The 19,698-nt window shown below is 36.7% G+C and overlaps 1 protein-coding gene across 1 annotated transcript in view; it reads left to right on the top strand.

The window, feature by feature from the left end:
• Positions 1-19,698, top strand: part of LOC308678498 (cytosolic phospholipase A2 epsilon-like) — a gene marked incomplete at its 5' end in the record, with an annotated part of 45,362 nt that overhangs the window by 6,551 nt on the left and 19,113 nt on the right. The window contains 7 exons of the mRNA XM_081345712.1: positions 5,666-5,802; positions 8,223-8,354; positions 9,602-9,642; positions 10,963-11,005; positions 14,766-14,823; positions 16,374-16,543; positions 17,329-17,415. Of these exons, the coding sequence (XP_081201838.1) occupies positions 5,666-5,802; positions 8,223-8,354; positions 9,602-9,642; positions 10,963-11,005; positions 14,766-14,823; positions 16,374-16,543; positions 17,329-17,415 (668 nt within the window). The remainder of the gene's footprint in view (positions 1-5,665; positions 5,803-8,222; positions 8,355-9,601; positions 9,643-10,962; positions 11,006-14,765; positions 14,824-16,373; positions 16,544-17,328; positions 17,416-19,698) is intronic.

Below are 19,698 nucleotides of genomic sequence, written 5' to 3'. Positions count from 1 at the left end.
CTGGAGAAGATAACAAAATACAAAGACCTACAAATAGAAATAGAAAGACTGTGGCAAAGGTAAGCAAGGGTAGTACCAATAGTAATAGGTACCTTGGGTGCAATCCCAAAACAACTGGAGCATGACTTGAACACCATTGGCAATGACCAATTCGCCATTAGTCAATTGCAAAAGGCGTCCTTACTAGGAACTGCTTCCATCCTGCAATGATATCTGTAATACCATCAAACTTCTACATCTGCCTATCCCAGGTACTTGGTAAGGACTTGATAGGTAGACAAAAATGCCAAATCCAGTCTGAACATCTGGCTGATTGTGATTATTATTATTATTATTATTATTATTATTATTATTATTATTATTATTATTATTATTGATGATGATGATGATGATGTTGGAAAGGACCTTGGAGATGTGGAAATTCAACATCTAGGAACATAGGCTAAAAAGAACACAAGCAATGATGATGAAAGAGGCTGAAGAAATTGTTCCAATACCTGAACAAACTGACCAACCAGCGGAAGAAGCCGCCACACAGGATGAAGATTCCCCTGTGCAATAACTTGAAAGTGTAGAGCTAAGTAATCTAGCGAAAATGTTAAAAGAAAAGATTGAAAACCACATTAAAAAAAACACAGAAAGAAAAAGACTGCCTGCCATCCATGAAGTGCATAGCAAACGAGTGAAAGATCTGCTAAATGCTGTGAACATTTTAACTTCCATCCCATCCAGCACACTGTATGAAACAAACCAACTAATGTACAGTACAGCCACCATTATAACTGCAGAACTGGGTTATAAAATGCCAAAAAAGAAACCCACTGGAACACCAAAGTGGAAAATTTGACTTGAAAATAAAACAAAAAAACGAGGAGATGTCAGCAAATTGAAATACTTGAAAGAAGGAAAACTAAAGAATGAAAAGCTAAAAAATAGTTGATACAAAAAATATAACCTGGAGGAAAAAACAATAACAGAAATCATGGAAAACCTAAAACAGCAGGTAATAGCAACAGCAAAGAAAATTGAAAGATATGAAAGATGAATAAAACAATATCATGAAAATGTCCAGTTCAGAAGAAACCAGCACCTCTTCTATCGACCACTTGATGAAAATAAAGTCCAAACTACTGTTCTACCATGTAAAGAAAAAACCTCAAACTTTTGGAAAGAACTGTGGGAAAACCCAGCGGAACATAATAAAATTGTCTCCTGGATCAAAGATATCCAAAAACAAGCAATACCTGTTTTTTCTTACTTTGAATTGCAAATAATTCCACATAACACCCCCACACAGAGAAACACAGACAAATATATATTCAAAATGATACTGTATTTAACTTTTACTGTGTAAAATTATGTTGGCTTCTGCTTGCTTAGGAGAATCATTGAAATATTCAAGATGCGATGATTGCCTGGGGAAAGATTTTTGGTTATGCACTTCCACTTGAGAAATGGGAAGAGATTTGGTGGACTAATATGAGGCTGGTGGTTTCCACGTCATATAAGAACATATACAAAATGCTTTATAGATGGCATCTCCCGCCGGCTAGACTTTCCAAAATGTTCCCCGGATTGTCGGCTGATTGTTGGAAGTATGGTAAAGGGATTGGCACATACTATCACTTATGGTGGACATGTCCGGAAGTGGTTAGATATTGGATGAGGATCCAAAAATGGATAGAGGAAATCACAGGGTGTTTAGTTGATCTTAAACCAGAGACATATCTGCTTGGCTCCAGGCCTGGAAATATTAAGAAGGAAATATGGTATTTGGTTTTACATATCTTAACAGCGGCAAGGATGGGGTATGCTCAATTTTGGAAGGCAAATCATACCCCGCCGGATGAAGTTATAATTAGGAGAATACTTGATTGTGCAGAAGCAGACACATTGACCAAGAAGTTGAAGGGTAAAGAAGAGACACCAGCATTTCTATCATGGAATAAATGGTGTATTTGGATGGATAAAAGATTAAAGAAATGAGGGTGGCTTGGAGGTTGGTCAAAAAAGAAGTAATATAGTTTTTGTTAATGAATAAGCTTTGGAGTTGGATGTTTATAAGAGACTTAATGAGTGGAATATAATTGTTAGTTTAGAAGTAGATATAATGTGAAATTTTTGAAATGGTTTTCAATTTTTTGATTTCTTCGTTTTTTGTATATTGTAAATGTGTTTTTTTGTCTTTGTTGTTGTATGGTGTGTTTTTAACACAAAATGTAAATAAAGATTTATTTCAAAAAAAAAGTTCTAATGTTGAAGCATTCACAACTTCTGGAGGCAAGTTGTTCCACTGATTCATTGTTCTAACAGTCAGGAAATTTCTCCTTAGTTCTAGGTTGCTTCTCTCCTTGATTAGTTTCCATCCATTGCTCCTTGTCCTGCCTTCAAGAAGAATAGCTTGACTCCCTCTTCTTTGTGACAACCCCTGAGATATTGGAACACTGCTATCATGTCACCTCTAGTCCTTCTTTTCATTAAGCTAAAGGTAAAGGTAAAGGTTCCCCCGCACATGAGTGCTAGTTGTTTCCGACTCTAGGGGCTGGTGCTCATCTCCGTTTCAAAGCCGAAGAGCCAGCGCTTGTCCGAGGACGTCTCCGTGGTCATGTGGCCGGCATGACTAGACGCCAAAGGAGCACGGAACGCTGTTACCTTCCCACCGTAGTGGTCCCTATTTTTCTACTTGCATTTTTACGTGCTTTTGAACTGCTAGGTTGGCAGAAGCTGGGACGAGTAACAGGCACTCACTCTGTTACACAGCACTCGGGATTCGACCCGCCAAACTGCCGACCTTCTGATCGACAAGCTCAGCATCCTAACCCACTGAGCCACCGTGTCCCTTTTCATTAAGCTAGACATACCCAATTCCAGCATCTGTTCTTTATATGTTTTAGCCTCCAGTACCCTGATCATCTTTGTTGTTGAAGTCAGTCTTTTAAATACCTCCTTTGTTAGGTGTTAACATGTTTCATGTGACCATTGTGGATGTATTCTGTTTCTTGGAAGATTTTCTCACTCTTCTTTACAGAACTCTTCCAGATCAGAAACCTTTTTAGATTTCTTTGCATGCATTGCGTGTTTGAGATCTCCTCATAGATTTCCAACAATATTTAAGTCTGGTAATGTAAAACCCATCCAAAACTTTAACCTTCTTTCCTATAAATCTTTGATTTGGAGGCATGTTTTTGTGGCTGTCAACTTCGGTTTCTTAACTGAATGTGGGACATTGGCCCATAGGATATGTTGATATTTAGCTGAATCCATTTCTTCTTCTTCTTCTTCTCCTTCCTCTTCCTCTTCCTCCTCCTCCTCCTCCTCCTCCTCCTCCTCCTCCTCCTCCTCCTCCTCCTGTTTTGCTTCAAAACAGTTTAAACTTCTCAAGAGTTTATCCCCCTGTACTTTAGATGATGACTTTTGGGATGAGGCCAGAGACAACACTCCCATATAGACCACATTGTATTTGTGAATAACTACACCATGGACAGCTAAAATTTTCAGCAGATGAATTATTCATGATCTGTGGGTTCAGCTTTAGAGACCGTACAAGTTTTCTCCCAGAGATTTCAACTTGGTCTGCCAAAACTTGTCTTGATCTTAATCCTGTCATACCATTTTTGTTTCTTAACAATGTTTCTCACAGATGGAATTATTAATTAGAAATGCTAAAGATTTTTATGCCTTCTCCACTCTCCTGTAAGAGTGAATGACTTAATTTTCAAATGATGAGTGAGCTCATTTTTTTATAAGATAGAGTAACCAGAGTTTGTTCACCAATGGTTTAATTTTGGACCTTATTAACAATTTTCCAGTTTTTTAAAGAAGTAACACAATCAGCAGGAAAGATGTCCTAATTTATGAACCTCCCATATTCAGTATTTTCGTACTGTACATAACTAGTAAGTATGTATTCAAATTTGCATACTTAACTTTATAACATGTATAAGCTATGTCAGCTTCTTTTTTTTTAAGAATGTGCAGAAACATACAATTTGATCAGGGTGTTTCAACCTGTTCATGCAATTACATATTTGCAGGTTTGCCTAGTATCGTCTCTTTACCACCCTAGAGCTTGTTCCTTCCTATACTCCATGAGCAAAGAATTTCATCGCCATGAGGAGAATGTATAACATCAGTGCCAGAAATTACTTCTTGATTCATTTTAATGCATTTCAGTTCTTTAAAACAGTTCATTCCTCATACGATATCAGATGCGCTGAGTGTTCGATTACTGAATTGTGCATATGACCACAATTTAGCCCAAAAGTTCCATTGTTAAGTGAGACATTTGTTAAGTGAGTTTTGCCCTATTTTATGACCTTTCTTGCCACAGTTGCTAAGTGAATCATTATAGTTGATAAGTTAGTAACCCAGTTGTTAAGTAAATCTGGCTTCCCCATTGATTTTGCTTGTCAGAAGTTCCCAAAAGGTGATCACATGACCTTGGGACACAGCAATGGTCAGCATTGGAAAAAACTTAAGGAAAAAAATCCCTTATGTTTTACCAATGAACCATAATCACTGGAGAGGTTTAACAACAATTACAGATAGTCCTCAACTTGCAACCATTCATTTAGTGACTGTTCCACAGCAATGGTCATAAATATGAAGCAGTTGCCAAGCATCTGAATTTTGATCACATGATCAAAATTCTGCAAAGGTCATAACTGTGAAAAACAGTCATAAGTCACATTTTTCAGTGCCATTGTGATTTTGAATGATCACGAACTGCTGCAAGTTGAGGTCTATCTGTAATTGTTGTTAAGCTTCTTCAGTGATTATGCTTCATTGGTAAAACATAAGAGATTTTTTTTCCTTATTCCTATTATTGTTATTAAAAAACTGAGACCCTTAATACCAAATTGCATTTCTCAAATGTAATTCTGATGCTGCCATGCAAATAATATAGTCATATAATATAGCTATATTTCTCCTATTATTCATGCAATCTCTATCAATATGCATAAGCATCTGTGAGGAGGAGAGGAGCAGGTGATAAAACATGCATTATGGTGTTATGGTGCAAATTCAGTTCCTTTGTGTTTGCATTACGATGTCTCAGTACAAGCATCAGAGGTAGAATTTGCACTGTGATATCACAATACATGTTTCATCATATTGACTTCTTTGTGATTAGGAGTGGATGCTTATGATGCATGGATGCATCATATGAGTAGACAGGAATGCACATGGGATGTGAACTTATAAGAACTATAATTTTCAGGAAACTGCATACATAGTATATTGTATGCAATCTGCATTTTAAAAAAAAGATTGAGGGTTTCTAATTCATTAAATTCTCCTTGGTAGTGATAGAAACTCCAAAAGCAGGTTATTTAAAAATAGGTGGAGAAAATATTGGATACTTCCTTTTAAATAACTGGGGAGATAAAAGATAATAATAGATGTCATGTACATCTGTTACTGATAGGTCAAAACATGTGATATAAGAGTTGCAGAACTTGTTGATTTATTGGCATATTTTATGTTTTGAAGTGTCTCAAATGTTATGTGATTATTATTTAAAACTTAGGGTGGTCTCAGTGATATAATGATAGATTCTTGTATGACAGAGCCTTGGCCATTTATGTGATTTATGCTACCTTGAGTATGATTGGCAGCTAGCTTAAAAACTGGCAACATTATCTTTTGTTTCTCTGTTTTACAGTAAGCCACTCTGATTGTTATGTGACTCTTTGCCTACCGACTGCTACAACTGAGAAGCTGAAGACTAAAACTGTAAATAATTGCAAGGACCCTGTTTGGAATGAAACCTTTTACTATAGAATTCAAAGACAAGTTAAGGTGAAAACCTTTTATCTCTTTTAAGCTGCTGCTGAACGGCTTCTAAAATATATTCCACTTTATCCATATTTGTATGTCATGATATTTGTAGGTTTTGGGGTGGGGCTCTTTTTGCTTTTTAACAATCCTGCTTGTTTGTGTTATTTTTTTTAAAAAAAGATAACTGAGAGAGGATATGATTTTTTGCTACAATATCTATACTCTGAGTAGGAATTTATACACACTTAACTTGTGTCTTGTATTGGTACTATATTTCTCATCTTTACTTCTCAACCAAATTAGGAAAAGTAAAGTACTATATCACTAGAATTAAGCAAGCAACCGTAACTTGAAAGGTTGCTTGTGACTAATGAAACACCCCTCTGCTTTATTAAAGTAACCTTTCTTTTTTCAGTGCCTAAAAAAAATTGCGGCTGCTTTAATGTTGCATTAACCCTAATCAATCAACTTCTTAAAGCAACCACAACTTTGGTTCATGTTCATGTGGAAGCCTGAAGAAAGTTTGGCAAGATTTAATGAATGGTAGAGATATGTTGTGCTCATGATCATATGAATTCTGAAAAACCTCTTCCAATTCATGTTTAAATTGTGCATAACCCTACTTGCTAATAAATATTGAAAGTCACTGAAGTATACAAGACTTTATGTCAAAATCACACTATAACGTCCAACTTCTACACTTGAACATCATTTTTAAATATACCAACAGCACTTCAAGGAAGAGAATAAATAAAATCTGACAACCACAGTCTGCAACAATAAATATAAAAAAAACTTGAAGCAACTTGTGGACATGTATGGTGACGTGAGCTTTCATTAATAAAATCTGAATTCTTCTGATCTATTTGATGACATAGATTCTTATTTATGAAAGATAATTTCATAACTAATGTGTTCCAGTTTGTATTCCAGAATAAGGATGGAGTTGGGTGGGTATAAATTTAATAAATACCAGAACACTATTCTTTGTGTTTGCTACTACAAACAAAGGGTTACAAAGCATTCTGTGCTGTGGCCTAAATATCAAAGGAGGAGAACATTCCAGCTTTCTTATAGATGATGCAGATAGGTCCGCTCCAGAAGTGCTCCAGCAGTTTTTAGAAGTAAATCTTCCAAAACTGGAAGACTACTTAGATCATTCATTTTACACACTGCACTGTAAGAAAGATATCAGACAAATGGGAACAGACTTAGCAAAAGAAAACTAGGATGATCAGGGGATTAGAATCTGAACCATGTAATTTAAATTTAAATTTAAAATTTAAATCCCATTTATATCCCGCCCTTCTCCGAAGACTCAGGGCGGCTTACAGTTTAAAGCACAAATCAAATGTGCTTAGCAATAGCCTTCATTCTATGTATATGCCTGCTTATTAGGGCTTTCCCCCCCCCCCAAGCAGCATTATTACAAAGTCAGCTTATTGCCCCCAACAATCTGGGTCCTCATTTTACCTACCTCGGAAGGATGGAAGGCTGAGTCAAACTTGAGCCTGGTGGGATGTGAACCTGCACTAATTGCCGGCAGCTGGTGTTACTTAAGGAGGCATTAGCCCACTGCTCCACCAAGGCTGCTTGGTGGAGCAGTGGGCTCCACCAAGTGGGCTCCACCAAGACTGCTGGAACTGAGCATGTTTACTTGTGAGAAGATTGAGAGCTCATCCTCATATCCCACTAAATATGGCATTAAGATGCCTTTTAGAGGACATGTCCACATTTTGTTACCTCCAACTCATCCGCCATGGTGATATCTTAAAGTACCAATAAAAGAGAATGTATGTAGCTCAGGGTTGAACTGTGGAGTCATTGGCGCTCTCTGAACTTGGTTGTTTGCTTGCAACTTTTGGCCTGCCAGGGTTGGAAGGGATCCCAATAACACAAAGAAAGCTACTGTATATAAAGAGAAAACAAACCCAACTCCCTTCTAACACTGAAGCTGTTATCTAGTCAGGTAATAAAATGTCTGCAAGAAACCAAGCTCAGAGAGCACCAAGAACTCCACAGTATCTTAAAGTCATATTTATCTATCCCAGTTTCAAAATCAGAATTTCCGTCTTCTTCCAGCAGAAATCATGCTATAAAAGCAATCAAATGCCCCACTGCTTGGATCCTTTGAATGGCTATTGTTCTCTTTAGGTTGCAGACATGACCCTGTCATTTGACACTGCCCTCCATTTTGAATTGAGGTACCGTAGAAATTGGATACCTGCTTACCACAGATGCATCTGCCTACATAATGTCTTCCTTGTTGCGGCTGTTATTTGTATACTTCATTATAAAAGGGCAATAAAGCAGAAATTTCAAGCCTATATGATCAGTGCTGAAGGAAATACAGAATCTGTATTTCAGCCACATCTGCCCTAATGTTTGCTTTATAGATGCAGGTAATGCCTAAAATATAATATATTTCTTATTCCTCACAGAATGTGCTAGAGTTCTCTGTGTATGACTCAGATGCTGTTACTCAAGATGATCACCTTTTCACTATCAGTTTTGATGTAGCTCGTCTTCCTGATAATGAGAAAGTTCTTATGAATTTTAAATGTGATCCAGAGGTGAGAAATATTATACTGTAAGAGTGAGAATATTGTTAATGTCTAAACAGTTTGTGGTCCACTAAACTGAATAGAGTCCACCAGTCATCAGCACCTTGATAAGGATTTTTGTTGGCTGCCTACCTGCCTGGGTAACTATGATTGTAACTACAAAACCTGGCTATTGGGCTACCACAACTTTTCTCAATCATAAAAGAAACAAGATTTTTCTCCCTAACTGATTTATCAGTTATACCTGCAAAAATGCTGCTAATAAATGATAACTCATTGGGAGTTGGGTGGCATATAAATTTAATAAATTATTATTATTACTAGGAAGTTTTCATGCATGAAAAAGAACCTCAGAATTTGGCTATTATTGAGCACCAGAAAAAGTGAGGGCAAGTAACATGCATTTCTCTTTTGATTTTTGATTTAGATTTGCAGATTTTATATAGATTTATCTATAAAAAATTTCCAATTTGTCATATTAGTCACATATTCCACATTAATATTGTCTGATTTTCTTTAAAAAAAGTGTTGACTTTTTGATAGAGTTCACTTTTGTCTACTCCTTGCATTGCAGCCTTATTTTAATTTCTAGTTGATTATTCAGTTACAATTTTTATTTATTTATTTTATTATTAAATTTATTCACTGCCCATCTCGCCCTTCCATGAGCAGCCAGCATAGGAAGGGAAGATTGGGTGGAGAATTGCCTTGTTTGAGACTATCTAGATATCAAGTAAGTTTCATATTAGTTCAAAGTGAAGAACTTATTACTTCCACTTAAATATAATGTAAAATAAATTAAAAATATAATGATGAAAAAGTTCTGGTTCACTGTTGTTTTCTGTTAACTTGCAAACAGTTGATAGTTGTGTACATTACCTAATGTTTCAATCTGATTGCATGCTATAAGTCCCAAATTGTGTTTTAAATTTAAGGAGTAAGCAAACTGGTGCCTTTGAAATATTTGGTACTTCCATTCCATTTTCTAGAAATCATGTTTCTGTCAAAATGTAAGAAAAAATGCAATCTGGAGACCATAATGCATAAATAAAGAAAAGCTTATTATTGATTAAAATTATAGGTATGTTTGATGGAAAAATGAAAATTTCCACTTTTCATGGTTACATCATTTTTCAATATGTCATTGACCAATTTTTAATGTGAGGTGAAGTTGTACGCATGTGCTTAAAAATGATGTTAAAGGAAAGATTATACTACTCATTTCAAATCCAGTTTTACTATTTTCTTCCTGGCAGACACAAGAAGAGCTGGAAGTTGAATTTATAGTGGAACCTGCGTAAGCATTTTTCATTCTTATTTTCTGTATTACTGTGACATACTACAGAATTATTTCAAATCGACTGAGAAAATAGAGACAATCAGTAGATACAAGAATTATAATTTTCAGTAGAAATAAATAAATAGGTCTGTTTGGGATTTGTTTTCCATTAAATATTAATAAAATGCTATCAGGGATCTAGTCTTGCTTATATATTATTTTTTTTATTAAACAATAAGGAAACAACAGTGTATAACTGCTTCCTTAAATCTATCTCATACTGTTCTAGTAGCAGAAAAGCAGAACAATAAAACATTGTGGCAGAAAAACTACTCAATAAACCTCAGCATCTGGAGAGGATCCAAACAATTGTTTTAATAAAGCTAGCAAGTTACAGTGAAATATAGCTCCCTTGCACTCAAATGAGCCACAAGCAAGAGTCATTGAGTTACATAAGGATTATAGATAATGTTGGTCAAAGACAGTTTGATCATGTGTATATTTAAAGGACACCCCCACACAAAGATAATTGATTTACAAGTGATAAGGAATAAGATAACTACAAAGAAAGAGAGAGGCATACTTCATCGTATAAAAACATACATTCCTTGAAAGGCAATGTAGTACCTTTAATAGATGACTTACAACAAGTAATTGTTATTGTTATTCTAACAATCCCTGTAACATACTGTAGAAGAAGGGGTCTTCAAACCTGGCCCTTTTATGACTTGTGGACTTCAACTCCCAGAATTCCTCAGCCAGGCATGCTTGCTGAGGAATTCTGGGAGTTGAAGTCCACTAGTCATAAAAGGGCCAAGTTTGAAGACCCCTGCTGTAGAAGAAGGGGGGAAAGAGAAAGATAAGGAGACACAGCAGTACTTATCCTTCAATTTACTCTCAATTTAAGGTTCTGGAAACTATGATTAGTTAGAAACCATCAGCAAGAAATTCCATTTGTAAAGGTGCTACATAATTTCCTATGCAAAGTCCTGTATAAATACCATATTGATATAAGGAAGCATATGAGTGATGGGTACATAATTACATCAGCCTGAGTTTAAATTCTATCTCTTCACAAGGTTTAAACCAAATATCAGAACTCTGGTTCAGAAGAAGCACTAGTACAAGCGGTCTTTACATTGTTTTCTATATTACTAGAAGGAACAATGACAAACCATCAAAATAACCCTCTAACAATTTGGGGCAACTATAGGACTTTTAAAATCTCAGAATATGGATCCTATTCTAAACATGCATTTTCAGTTTCTATTTGGATGAGAACGAAACAATATATGCAGGAAAATTGGAACTATCTGTTTCTTTACATTTGTTTTCTAGGTGTGGTCCTCCGGAAACACTAATTACAAATGGAGTTCTAGTGGTAAATTTTGAATTCTATTTTTCATGAAACTTTTTGCAGTTCATCACTGTTAATAATACTGCTGCAATCTAGGTGAATGTGAGGTATGAGTAACCAACTCACATTTTTCTGGGAGTATCCAGATACTTCATTCTGAAGCAATGCACTTTAAAGTAATGATGATTGAATTTTCAGATAAGTTTGGCCATATAATTAATCCTTGCTAAAGCATGGCATAAGAACTGGATTTTCTTATGAATATTGTAAAACACACACATCTAAGAGGAAGACCACCTCTAAATTAAGATATATTGGTTTAAAATTTTCTCCCGTTTTCCCCAACTTTGCCAAGGATTTCCAGGGCAAAAGATGATCTGTGCTTTTCTTTACCATTGGGGAAAAGAGTTGTGGAATTAGAAGCCAGCCATTAACTGTCTCTGTGTGATACCCATCTTTGTATGTTTTAAAAGACATTGAAAAGAACTCAAATAGCAGGTAGGAAAGACATTGCCAGATCCAGAGACATGTTTTATGTGGATCTTTTACTTAAAACATTTCCCACTTTGAATAAAGATAACATAAATTGTTTTGCTTTCAAAGAGTTAAACCAAAGTGCTTCAAGAGTCAACTCTTGTCAAGATTCTCAGGTTTTGAGAGAATATTCTGGCCTGACTAGAGTAGATCATCTCTTTCCCTCAGTTGACTACCAAATTACCAAGATACCCCTCCATATTAACAATACTGAATGAGATTTCCTATAGTGAATCCAATGGATTTCACACTCTCATTGGTCAGGAAAGCAAATTTCTTTTGATACTCTCTAACCTAGCTTGAGATTGGGACTGGAAGTGATAACAGCAATTATTTTGTCAATTATGAAATTATCTGGTGAATTTATATTTATATTTTGTATTTAACAAATATTATTAAATTGTTTTGTTTATTCTAACAAAAAGCCTTTGTTAGTTTTGTTTTGTTTATTCTAGCAAAAAGTAACCTTTTAATTTTGAATCACCCATCACTTACTAAATGCTTCTTTTTGTCTAGCTGGATTAATTTATCCCTCATCTAGTATAAATTGTGACTTGTCTGAAGACTCAATCAAGCTATCTTCATTTATGTGTTTGTTTGTTTGTTTATTTGTTTGTTTGTTTAATTGCTTTTTTAAACCATCATCTCTCTCATAGACCTTTTCTCCTTATTTGGTCATAGACCAACAGATTTCTGAAGATTGACTTTTTTGGTTCTTATTTAAGAGTTGTCTATTGTGACTTGGAGATATTTTAAATATCCTAATATTTGTATATTTGGATGGGTTTTTTTGTCTTTTAGCTTTTTAGGATATGATTCTCCTTACCCACCACCCCCGCCCATGATTCATGAAAAGGTCACATCCAAGATCTAGTTTTTGTCATATGATATGGACTGATATTTAAAGACAGAAGAGAAGAGAAGATTGATCTGTTGTCATAGTGTTCAATCTTCTCTCCAGAGGTTATCAGTACATTTATTGTACTTGATATGGTGACTCCAATTTCTTCCATATACTTTGCACAGCTTGTTGACAGGAACACTATAGTGTTGTAGAAAGAAGAGACTCATGCCAGCTCTTCAAGAAAGGAAAGGTTTAATGCGCAGGTTCAGAAGGCTTAAACAAAGCAAAAGGTCTGAACCCCGAAGGGCTCATGAACAGACATATTTATACACCTCTAATTCTTAGTTATACATTGTTATACATTGTTACTTATGTGGTTAATATTCTACACATTCTTATCCGAAGACAGTTTACAGAAGAAAATTACTTGCAGTACGTGTAGTTTCACAGACAGGATATGGTTATCCCAATCAACATCTGCATCAAGGACAAGACTATGTTTGCTTTAAGACAGTCGCCGGGGAATACGTGTAGTTACGCTAACAGGATTATGGCTTCCTTGATCAGCGTCTGTTCTAAGGACAAGAATACATTTGTTTCACTATTATTTTAGTACATTTCCTCTTTAATAGAACCAGCAGAGTTTCATAATTTCTTTTAATGTAACCACTAAATTAGCTGTCTGTCTCCTGCCATGGTTAAACTAGCAGTTGTTAAGAAATTCCTTGACCAACTATGGTATGTAGTAAATCTTCAAATAAAGCGTTTAGATTGGAAATTTTACAAGTCTCACTAAGTTAAATATAAATATTTCCCCATCTGTCCTTCCTATTTTTTTTACCCTACTTGTTCAAGCAAAAGAAGTATATTCCAAATTTCCTATCCTCCAGCAACTAAATTACATTACCAGCTTTTTATTTTTAATACTGAATTAAAAAAAATACTCCCAATAGATTATCTTCAGCAATGGCATGGAGATTTCTTCCTCTCTTAGTGTAGATCAGTGAAATCCACAGATCATAAGGCTGCCAAGTAGATTATCCTGTCTAGATTATCTTGGCCATTATTTTACTTCTAAGATTGCAACCAGGTTCTCTTCCAGTTCATCTGGCTCATATTTCCTCTCCTCTTTTTCCCCCTACTGAAGAAGCCATCTCCAAAGCAATATTGTCAACCTCATATGGTTCATACATTTTAAATAATTTTGTAGCCCATTTTAACTATCTACCATCTATTGTTGTTCTTTTGGCTCCTTTTGGCAGTTTTGTTTACATCTCAGAGAACCAAATTTTAATTATTCCACTGGAGTTCCCATACATATCATCAACATAGCAGAGGGGTTTTTTTTGTTTTACTTTTGTTTTTCAGGGAAAGAAATTGGGTTTTAGTTTCATTAATGTGGTTTTCCTTTGTGCTGAATTCTGTTTCTCCTTTTGTTTACTCTGGGAACTTTCTTTTATCTTTTAGTTTGTATCATACATTTTCCTACTAAAACCCTGTTTTCACTTTGTCCCTATTTTAGGTTGAGTACCTGGGTTGTCACCTGTCCACATCATTTGGTGGATGATATTTATTTATTTATTTATTTAATTAGATTTCTATACCGCCCTATTCCCGAAGGACTCAGGGCAGCTTACAGGGCAGCATAAAATACAATATAAAAATAATTTAAATTAAAATAAATTAAATTGATTCAGCCCAACAATTAAAACAATATTTAAAAGCTAAAACCCCTTCAGTCCAGGCCTGATAAGTCGAAAAGCCAGGTTTTCAGGTCCCGGCGAAATGAGCGCAGATCGGGGGCAGTCCGGAGTTCCACAGGTAAATCATTCCAAAGGGCAGGCGTGCCCACAGAGAATGCCCTCCCTCTGGGGATCACCTGCCGGCACTCCCTAACCGGCGGCACCCTAAGGAGGGCCTCTCTATGGGAGCGCACAGGACGATGGGAAGTTGATGCTGGCAGCAGGTGCTCCCTAAGATAATCAGTATTATTATTTCATAATACTCATATGGAACTATTGCTACATAGTTTTTTAGTCTAGAAACATTTATTTCAATGCAAAGCATTTGAATCATGCACAGTAGCAGCTTCGTGGCTGGCCTACTTACCTATATTCTTTACACTCTTATTGAAAGCAAAAACAACTTTTATTTGAAGGGTAAAAAAGAAACTCAGTGCCAGGAATCAGCAAAGAAACCAATGAAAGTTTCCTATTGTTCTCACAGCCAAACTGAATTATATTAATATATCTTCAAATTATTTTTTCCTTTGCTGTTAGGTTTTCTACAGGTGTACTGGTGCTGTTCAATACAATACAGTAAGATACAACTGTATCTTACAATACAGTTTTAAATCTAGAAGTGATCATTTACGTCGGTTTTGTTTATTACTTCTATTTATTACAGTGTCGTGAAATCTGTACACTGGAAGCTGAGGTGGATCAAAGCAAGCGACAAAAATCACGTGAGTTTATGTAAAATCATTTGATAGTCATAACTGGATGTTTTCATTACTGTGCTAAACAACGGAGCAAAAAAAATTGAAACAAAGAACTCAGGAAATTGTCCATGATTCATGAGGTCTGCTCCCATAACTCCAGTGATCTTATTATTACTTGCCATTACTTGGCACATTGATTATGGCTGTTAGCCAATCAGGTCAAAGTATTATTTTTTTAGAGATGGAGTTATTAATGGTGGGCAAGAATAATTTTCATGAAGTTACCCAGATTGTCCATGACCAAAGTGAGGGAAATTAGATGATCAAGATTTTATCAGTGAAGTGGTAAAGCAATGGGAACCTAGCTTATTGGTCTGTTCTTTTATATATCTTTTCTCTTATACCATTTTCCCACCATTGACTAGACAAACTTCTTGAATTCCGTTTGCTCACACTAAAGAAAATTATTGATCATTTAGAATATTTACCATCTTTCTAAAAATCACAAAAGAATTCAAATTGCAACATTCTAGTATTGCAAGATTCTAAAACAATACTAAAATACAAAAAACCACAATATTCAAGGTAGCCGAAATATCTAAAGGTACATTTTGTTTTACATTTATGATTAATGATTAATGTCCATGAGGTTATAGAATTTCCTTCAAGATCATTCAATTATCTGATTTTCTTAAAATGTGCTTGATCTGAGAATACGCATAAAACAGTTTTACAAAGGATGCCCGCCACCACGTTGCAAATGTTGATTAATATGAACATTTTAATGTTCACAACATGTTCCAGGATCCATTGATGAAGCAGTGTCATTTGGTGTACTGCAGGAAATGTGCCTTCTCTATCATGGCACCTATTTTGTATAACAGTCTCCTCCTGGGATATGAACTGCCCCAACCTGTGGCCTTCTGGAAGTTTATAAAGACCTAGTTTTCCCTCACATTCTGGGGCCAGAATGTTAATAGAACTCTGGAATGAACATGTCTGTGTGATATGTTAACAACGTGTTCTTTAAAGGGCCTTGACCCAGCCTTTTCTTTCATTGTATGATGGTTTTGAGAAAGAGCAGGCTTGATATAGTGGCTAATGCATCAGATTTGAAGCCAGGACACCACATGTTCTAGTATTTCCTTATGGACAAAACTAGCTGGGTGACCTTGAACTAGTCACTCACTCTCAGTCCTAGAAAGAAGAGAAGGGCAAATCATCCAAACTTTGTGAAGAAAATTGCAAGAACTATGAAATCAGAGAGGGAGGGGGGGAGATATAAATGAATTAAGGAGAAAGAGGGAGAGGGAGAGAGAGAGGGAGGGAGAGATGAATGAAATTTAATTTTTATTCTGGTTGCCACCCAGATGAATTTTGGTGAATGGATGACCACAGAAATTTCCTTATAGGTTTTTCCAAATTATCTTGATATACCAAATAATTTTGTTTTAATTATCAATTAATCAAATTATTATTTTATTTAAGAATTTATATTATTCACATTGAAATGTTTCATTGTATTTTTGCTTGTTATGAAAACCTATTCATATTCTTTTCCTTTTTGTTTTTAGAGAAAGACCTTTCACTTTCTATAGAAGGATCATACGAAGGGACACAAACTTTTAAGTTGGGTTCAGATGCAATTGTCACACCTCCGTGTCCCACTACGTTCCATTATATCAAGTACAAGGATCCATCATTGAATGTTAAACTACCAAAGACAAAACCACATTATAATCCTGTATGTCAGTCTAATTCATTAATCACAATCATTACAAATGTCCTTTCATTAATTTATTAGAACAAGCCTTTTATGAATTGTTCTCATCAGTCAGCCATACCCTTCTGAGATTCGAACCTGGGCCGACTGCGTCTTAAGCAGTTGTTTTAACCCCTAGGCCACAGGCTCTCTCTCTCTGTGTGTTAGCTGAGAAGCAAGGAAGATATGTGTTAAATGTTTGTTAAGCATTCAGAATACACTTGCTTAGTCCCAGACATGGGACAAATCTTATTTCCTGTTTCAGCCTAGCCCAAGGCCATCTACAGGCAGTAGCCACAGCAGTGGCAGGTCATGTTTGTGTAAATTTTTTTTGGCTTGCTAACAAAGAATAAAGGGAGACCTTATATATATAAGGGACGTGGTGGCTCAGTGGGTTAGGACGCTGAGCCTGTCGATCAGAAGGTCGGCAGTTTGGCGGGTCGAATCCCGAGTGCTGCATAACAGAGTGAGCGCCTGTTACTCGTCCCAGCTTCTGCCAACCTAGCAGTTCGAAAGCACGTAAAAATGCAAGTAGGAAAATAGGGACCACTACGGTGGGAAAGTAACAGCGTTCCGTGCACCTTTGGCGTCCAGTCATGCCGGCCACATGACCATGGAGACGTCCTCGGACAAGCGCTGGCTCTTCGGCTTTGAAACGGAGATGAGCAGCAGCCCCTAGAGTCAGAAATGACTAGCACGCATGTGCAGGGGAATCTTTACCTTTACCTATATATATACACATATACATATACACTTTTTTTCTTTAGCGTTCCTGTTCTTGTTCCATCAAGGAAGATGTTCCAACTGTGAAGCTGAATTCCTTGCCTATGGGAGAGAAAGTGCCAATAGTGGAAGTGAGTGCCTTCTTTAAATCCTAGAAATAATATCTATTTATTTGTGAATTTATAAAACACTTCAGTTAAGATGTAGACAAATGTACAAAAGATGCAGCCAATGTAACAATAATAAAATAATGTACTTTAAAAAAATACAATGATATCATTATACTTTTGAAAATATATAAGTTTCCTAAAATTACTGGGAACTCCAAAAATCTTCCAGAAAAGCCAACTTCACAAGCTTTGAAAAGCCATGAGAATTGCAGCCAGCCTTTCCTCAAGGGGGTCACAGTTTCAGGGGAAGGAAATCTCCACCAAGAATGTCCACTTTTAGAGTCCCTTTCCATTGCATTTATTGATGTGGGGACTATCAGAAATATCTATGTCCTTGGATTAGGCAGGCATAATCTATGTGGGACAAGGGCCTGAAGGTAAATAGGCCCTAAGTCACATAAGGATTTTACCTATGATAACCAACTGCTTGAATTGTATTTGGAAGTATAAGTGTAGTCATTGCAGCTGCTGCAATAACCATATTGCAGAAGTATGCAGAGGGATTTCAAGCTCCATGTAAAATGAATTATAGTTATTCAAATGGAAGAATACAAGGTCATAAGTGACTATCTTGTTCTGGGTAAGGTACTGTTCTGTACCAGCCTGCTACCGGCCCCGCAGCAAAAGCAGGGACCTTTACAAACGGCAAGAGGCTGGAATAAAGCCTGCCAAATTTATTCACATAAAACAGAGCAAGACAAGACACCAACTGTAAAACACGAGCTAAGAAGCAGGAACAATCCAAGCGGTTGCCTTCAGCAAACCAGCCCTCCCACACATTCCCCTTAAATACAGTTCAGGGCGTGGCCTCTCTGTGCCTCCTTCTGAGGTGCCCCATTGCCTTCCTCTGTTTACTCCTGACTGACTGCCTCCTGCGTCTGGCGTCCTTGAACAGGGCCAGCTGTGGGTCATCTTCATCCACGCTGTCAGGCTCACACAGCTGGGTCTGCATCATGACCAGATGAGAGGGGCCTTGCTGGGGGCTCTCATCAAGCTGTCCAATCCCCTCAGCAAGCTCTTCAACACCCCCCTCCTCCTCCTCTGAGTCGTCCGACCCAACTGCCGAACCCACAGGCTGACCCTGAATCACAACAGGTACAATACTGCAACACTGCCCTGAAGTATTTCAGTTTCTCTTTCCCAGAATGGATTACCTCTACCTTTTTGCCTATCACTACTATCATCTTCCCCTTAATTTCTCGTTGCCTAAGCTAATTAAGCTCCCCCTCATAATCACCCAGTCACCGGATAGTCAACACTTTGGTACATTATGCAGGGCGACTTCTCTTCTTCTTTTTATGTGGTTGGTGGCTCACAGTTTCCTCAATTCAGTCACAATTCCACATTGGGCAATACAGTTGGTATTCCTCCTTCAGTTGTGTTTACTCATTCTCCTCCAAAGCTTGCATGACCGGCAATTCCACCTGGCAGTTTCTAGTTCTTCTACCCTGTTTTGGCCTACAGCACCCAAATCTCTCTTTTCTCTTTACTTTCTTAACATCTTCTTTAAGAAGACTTTGGTGTCTTATCTTCTTCTACCTTTTGCATTTTTGGATCCAACAATGTGATACCCTAACTCTAAGGTAATTTTGGTTGTATACCATCGGAGATCAAAAGAGGATTTTGTTTAGCTAAACCCTGTGAGTTCTGGGAAACATTAACTTAATGCCAGGGATTCAGTTTCTTGGAGCAACAATCTCTTCTTCAAGCATGGATAATGATGTTCTATCTAACCTAAATTTTAGATTGCTTCCGGTAAAAGAATGAAATCCTTCACTGTGCACCCACAGCACTCCTTTGCAGAATATATGCTGCCTTTCTGTGCAAATCTGAGATCCCTATCTTCACAATGTGTAGGTCTTGAGATGATATTCCACTGCTAAATTGGCTTTCTTCCTACTCAGTTGCTGCTTCAGAAGAAATATTGCAAAAGTTGCAGGGTGGGAAGGTTTCTAATTAAACTTCACCTCATCTTATTTTCTGCCCTACTGGATTTCTTTCTTCCCATTGTAACAAGGCACAATCACATTTTTTAATCATTTCCCCATTCAACCTGGGTAGATTCAAGAGATTATTTTGCAGTTCCAATGCATTCTCCCCCTTCCACTTACTACAAAATAAAAACCACACACAATAACAAAAATTGCCTGGAGTTAGATGGAACAATGATTTATTGAATGCCACTAATCAGCCAAAAATAACAAGGAAGACTGCTGGCTAAATTTCCTGGTTGTAATGGTAAAA

Source organism: Vipera berus, assembly GCF_964194415.1.
Source record: "Vipera berus genome assembly, chromosome: 1".
NCBI classification, from domain to species: domain Eukaryota; kingdom Metazoa; phylum Chordata; class Lepidosauria; order Squamata; family Viperidae; genus Vipera; species Vipera berus.
This window is presented reverse-complemented; position numbering and strand designations above follow the sequence as displayed.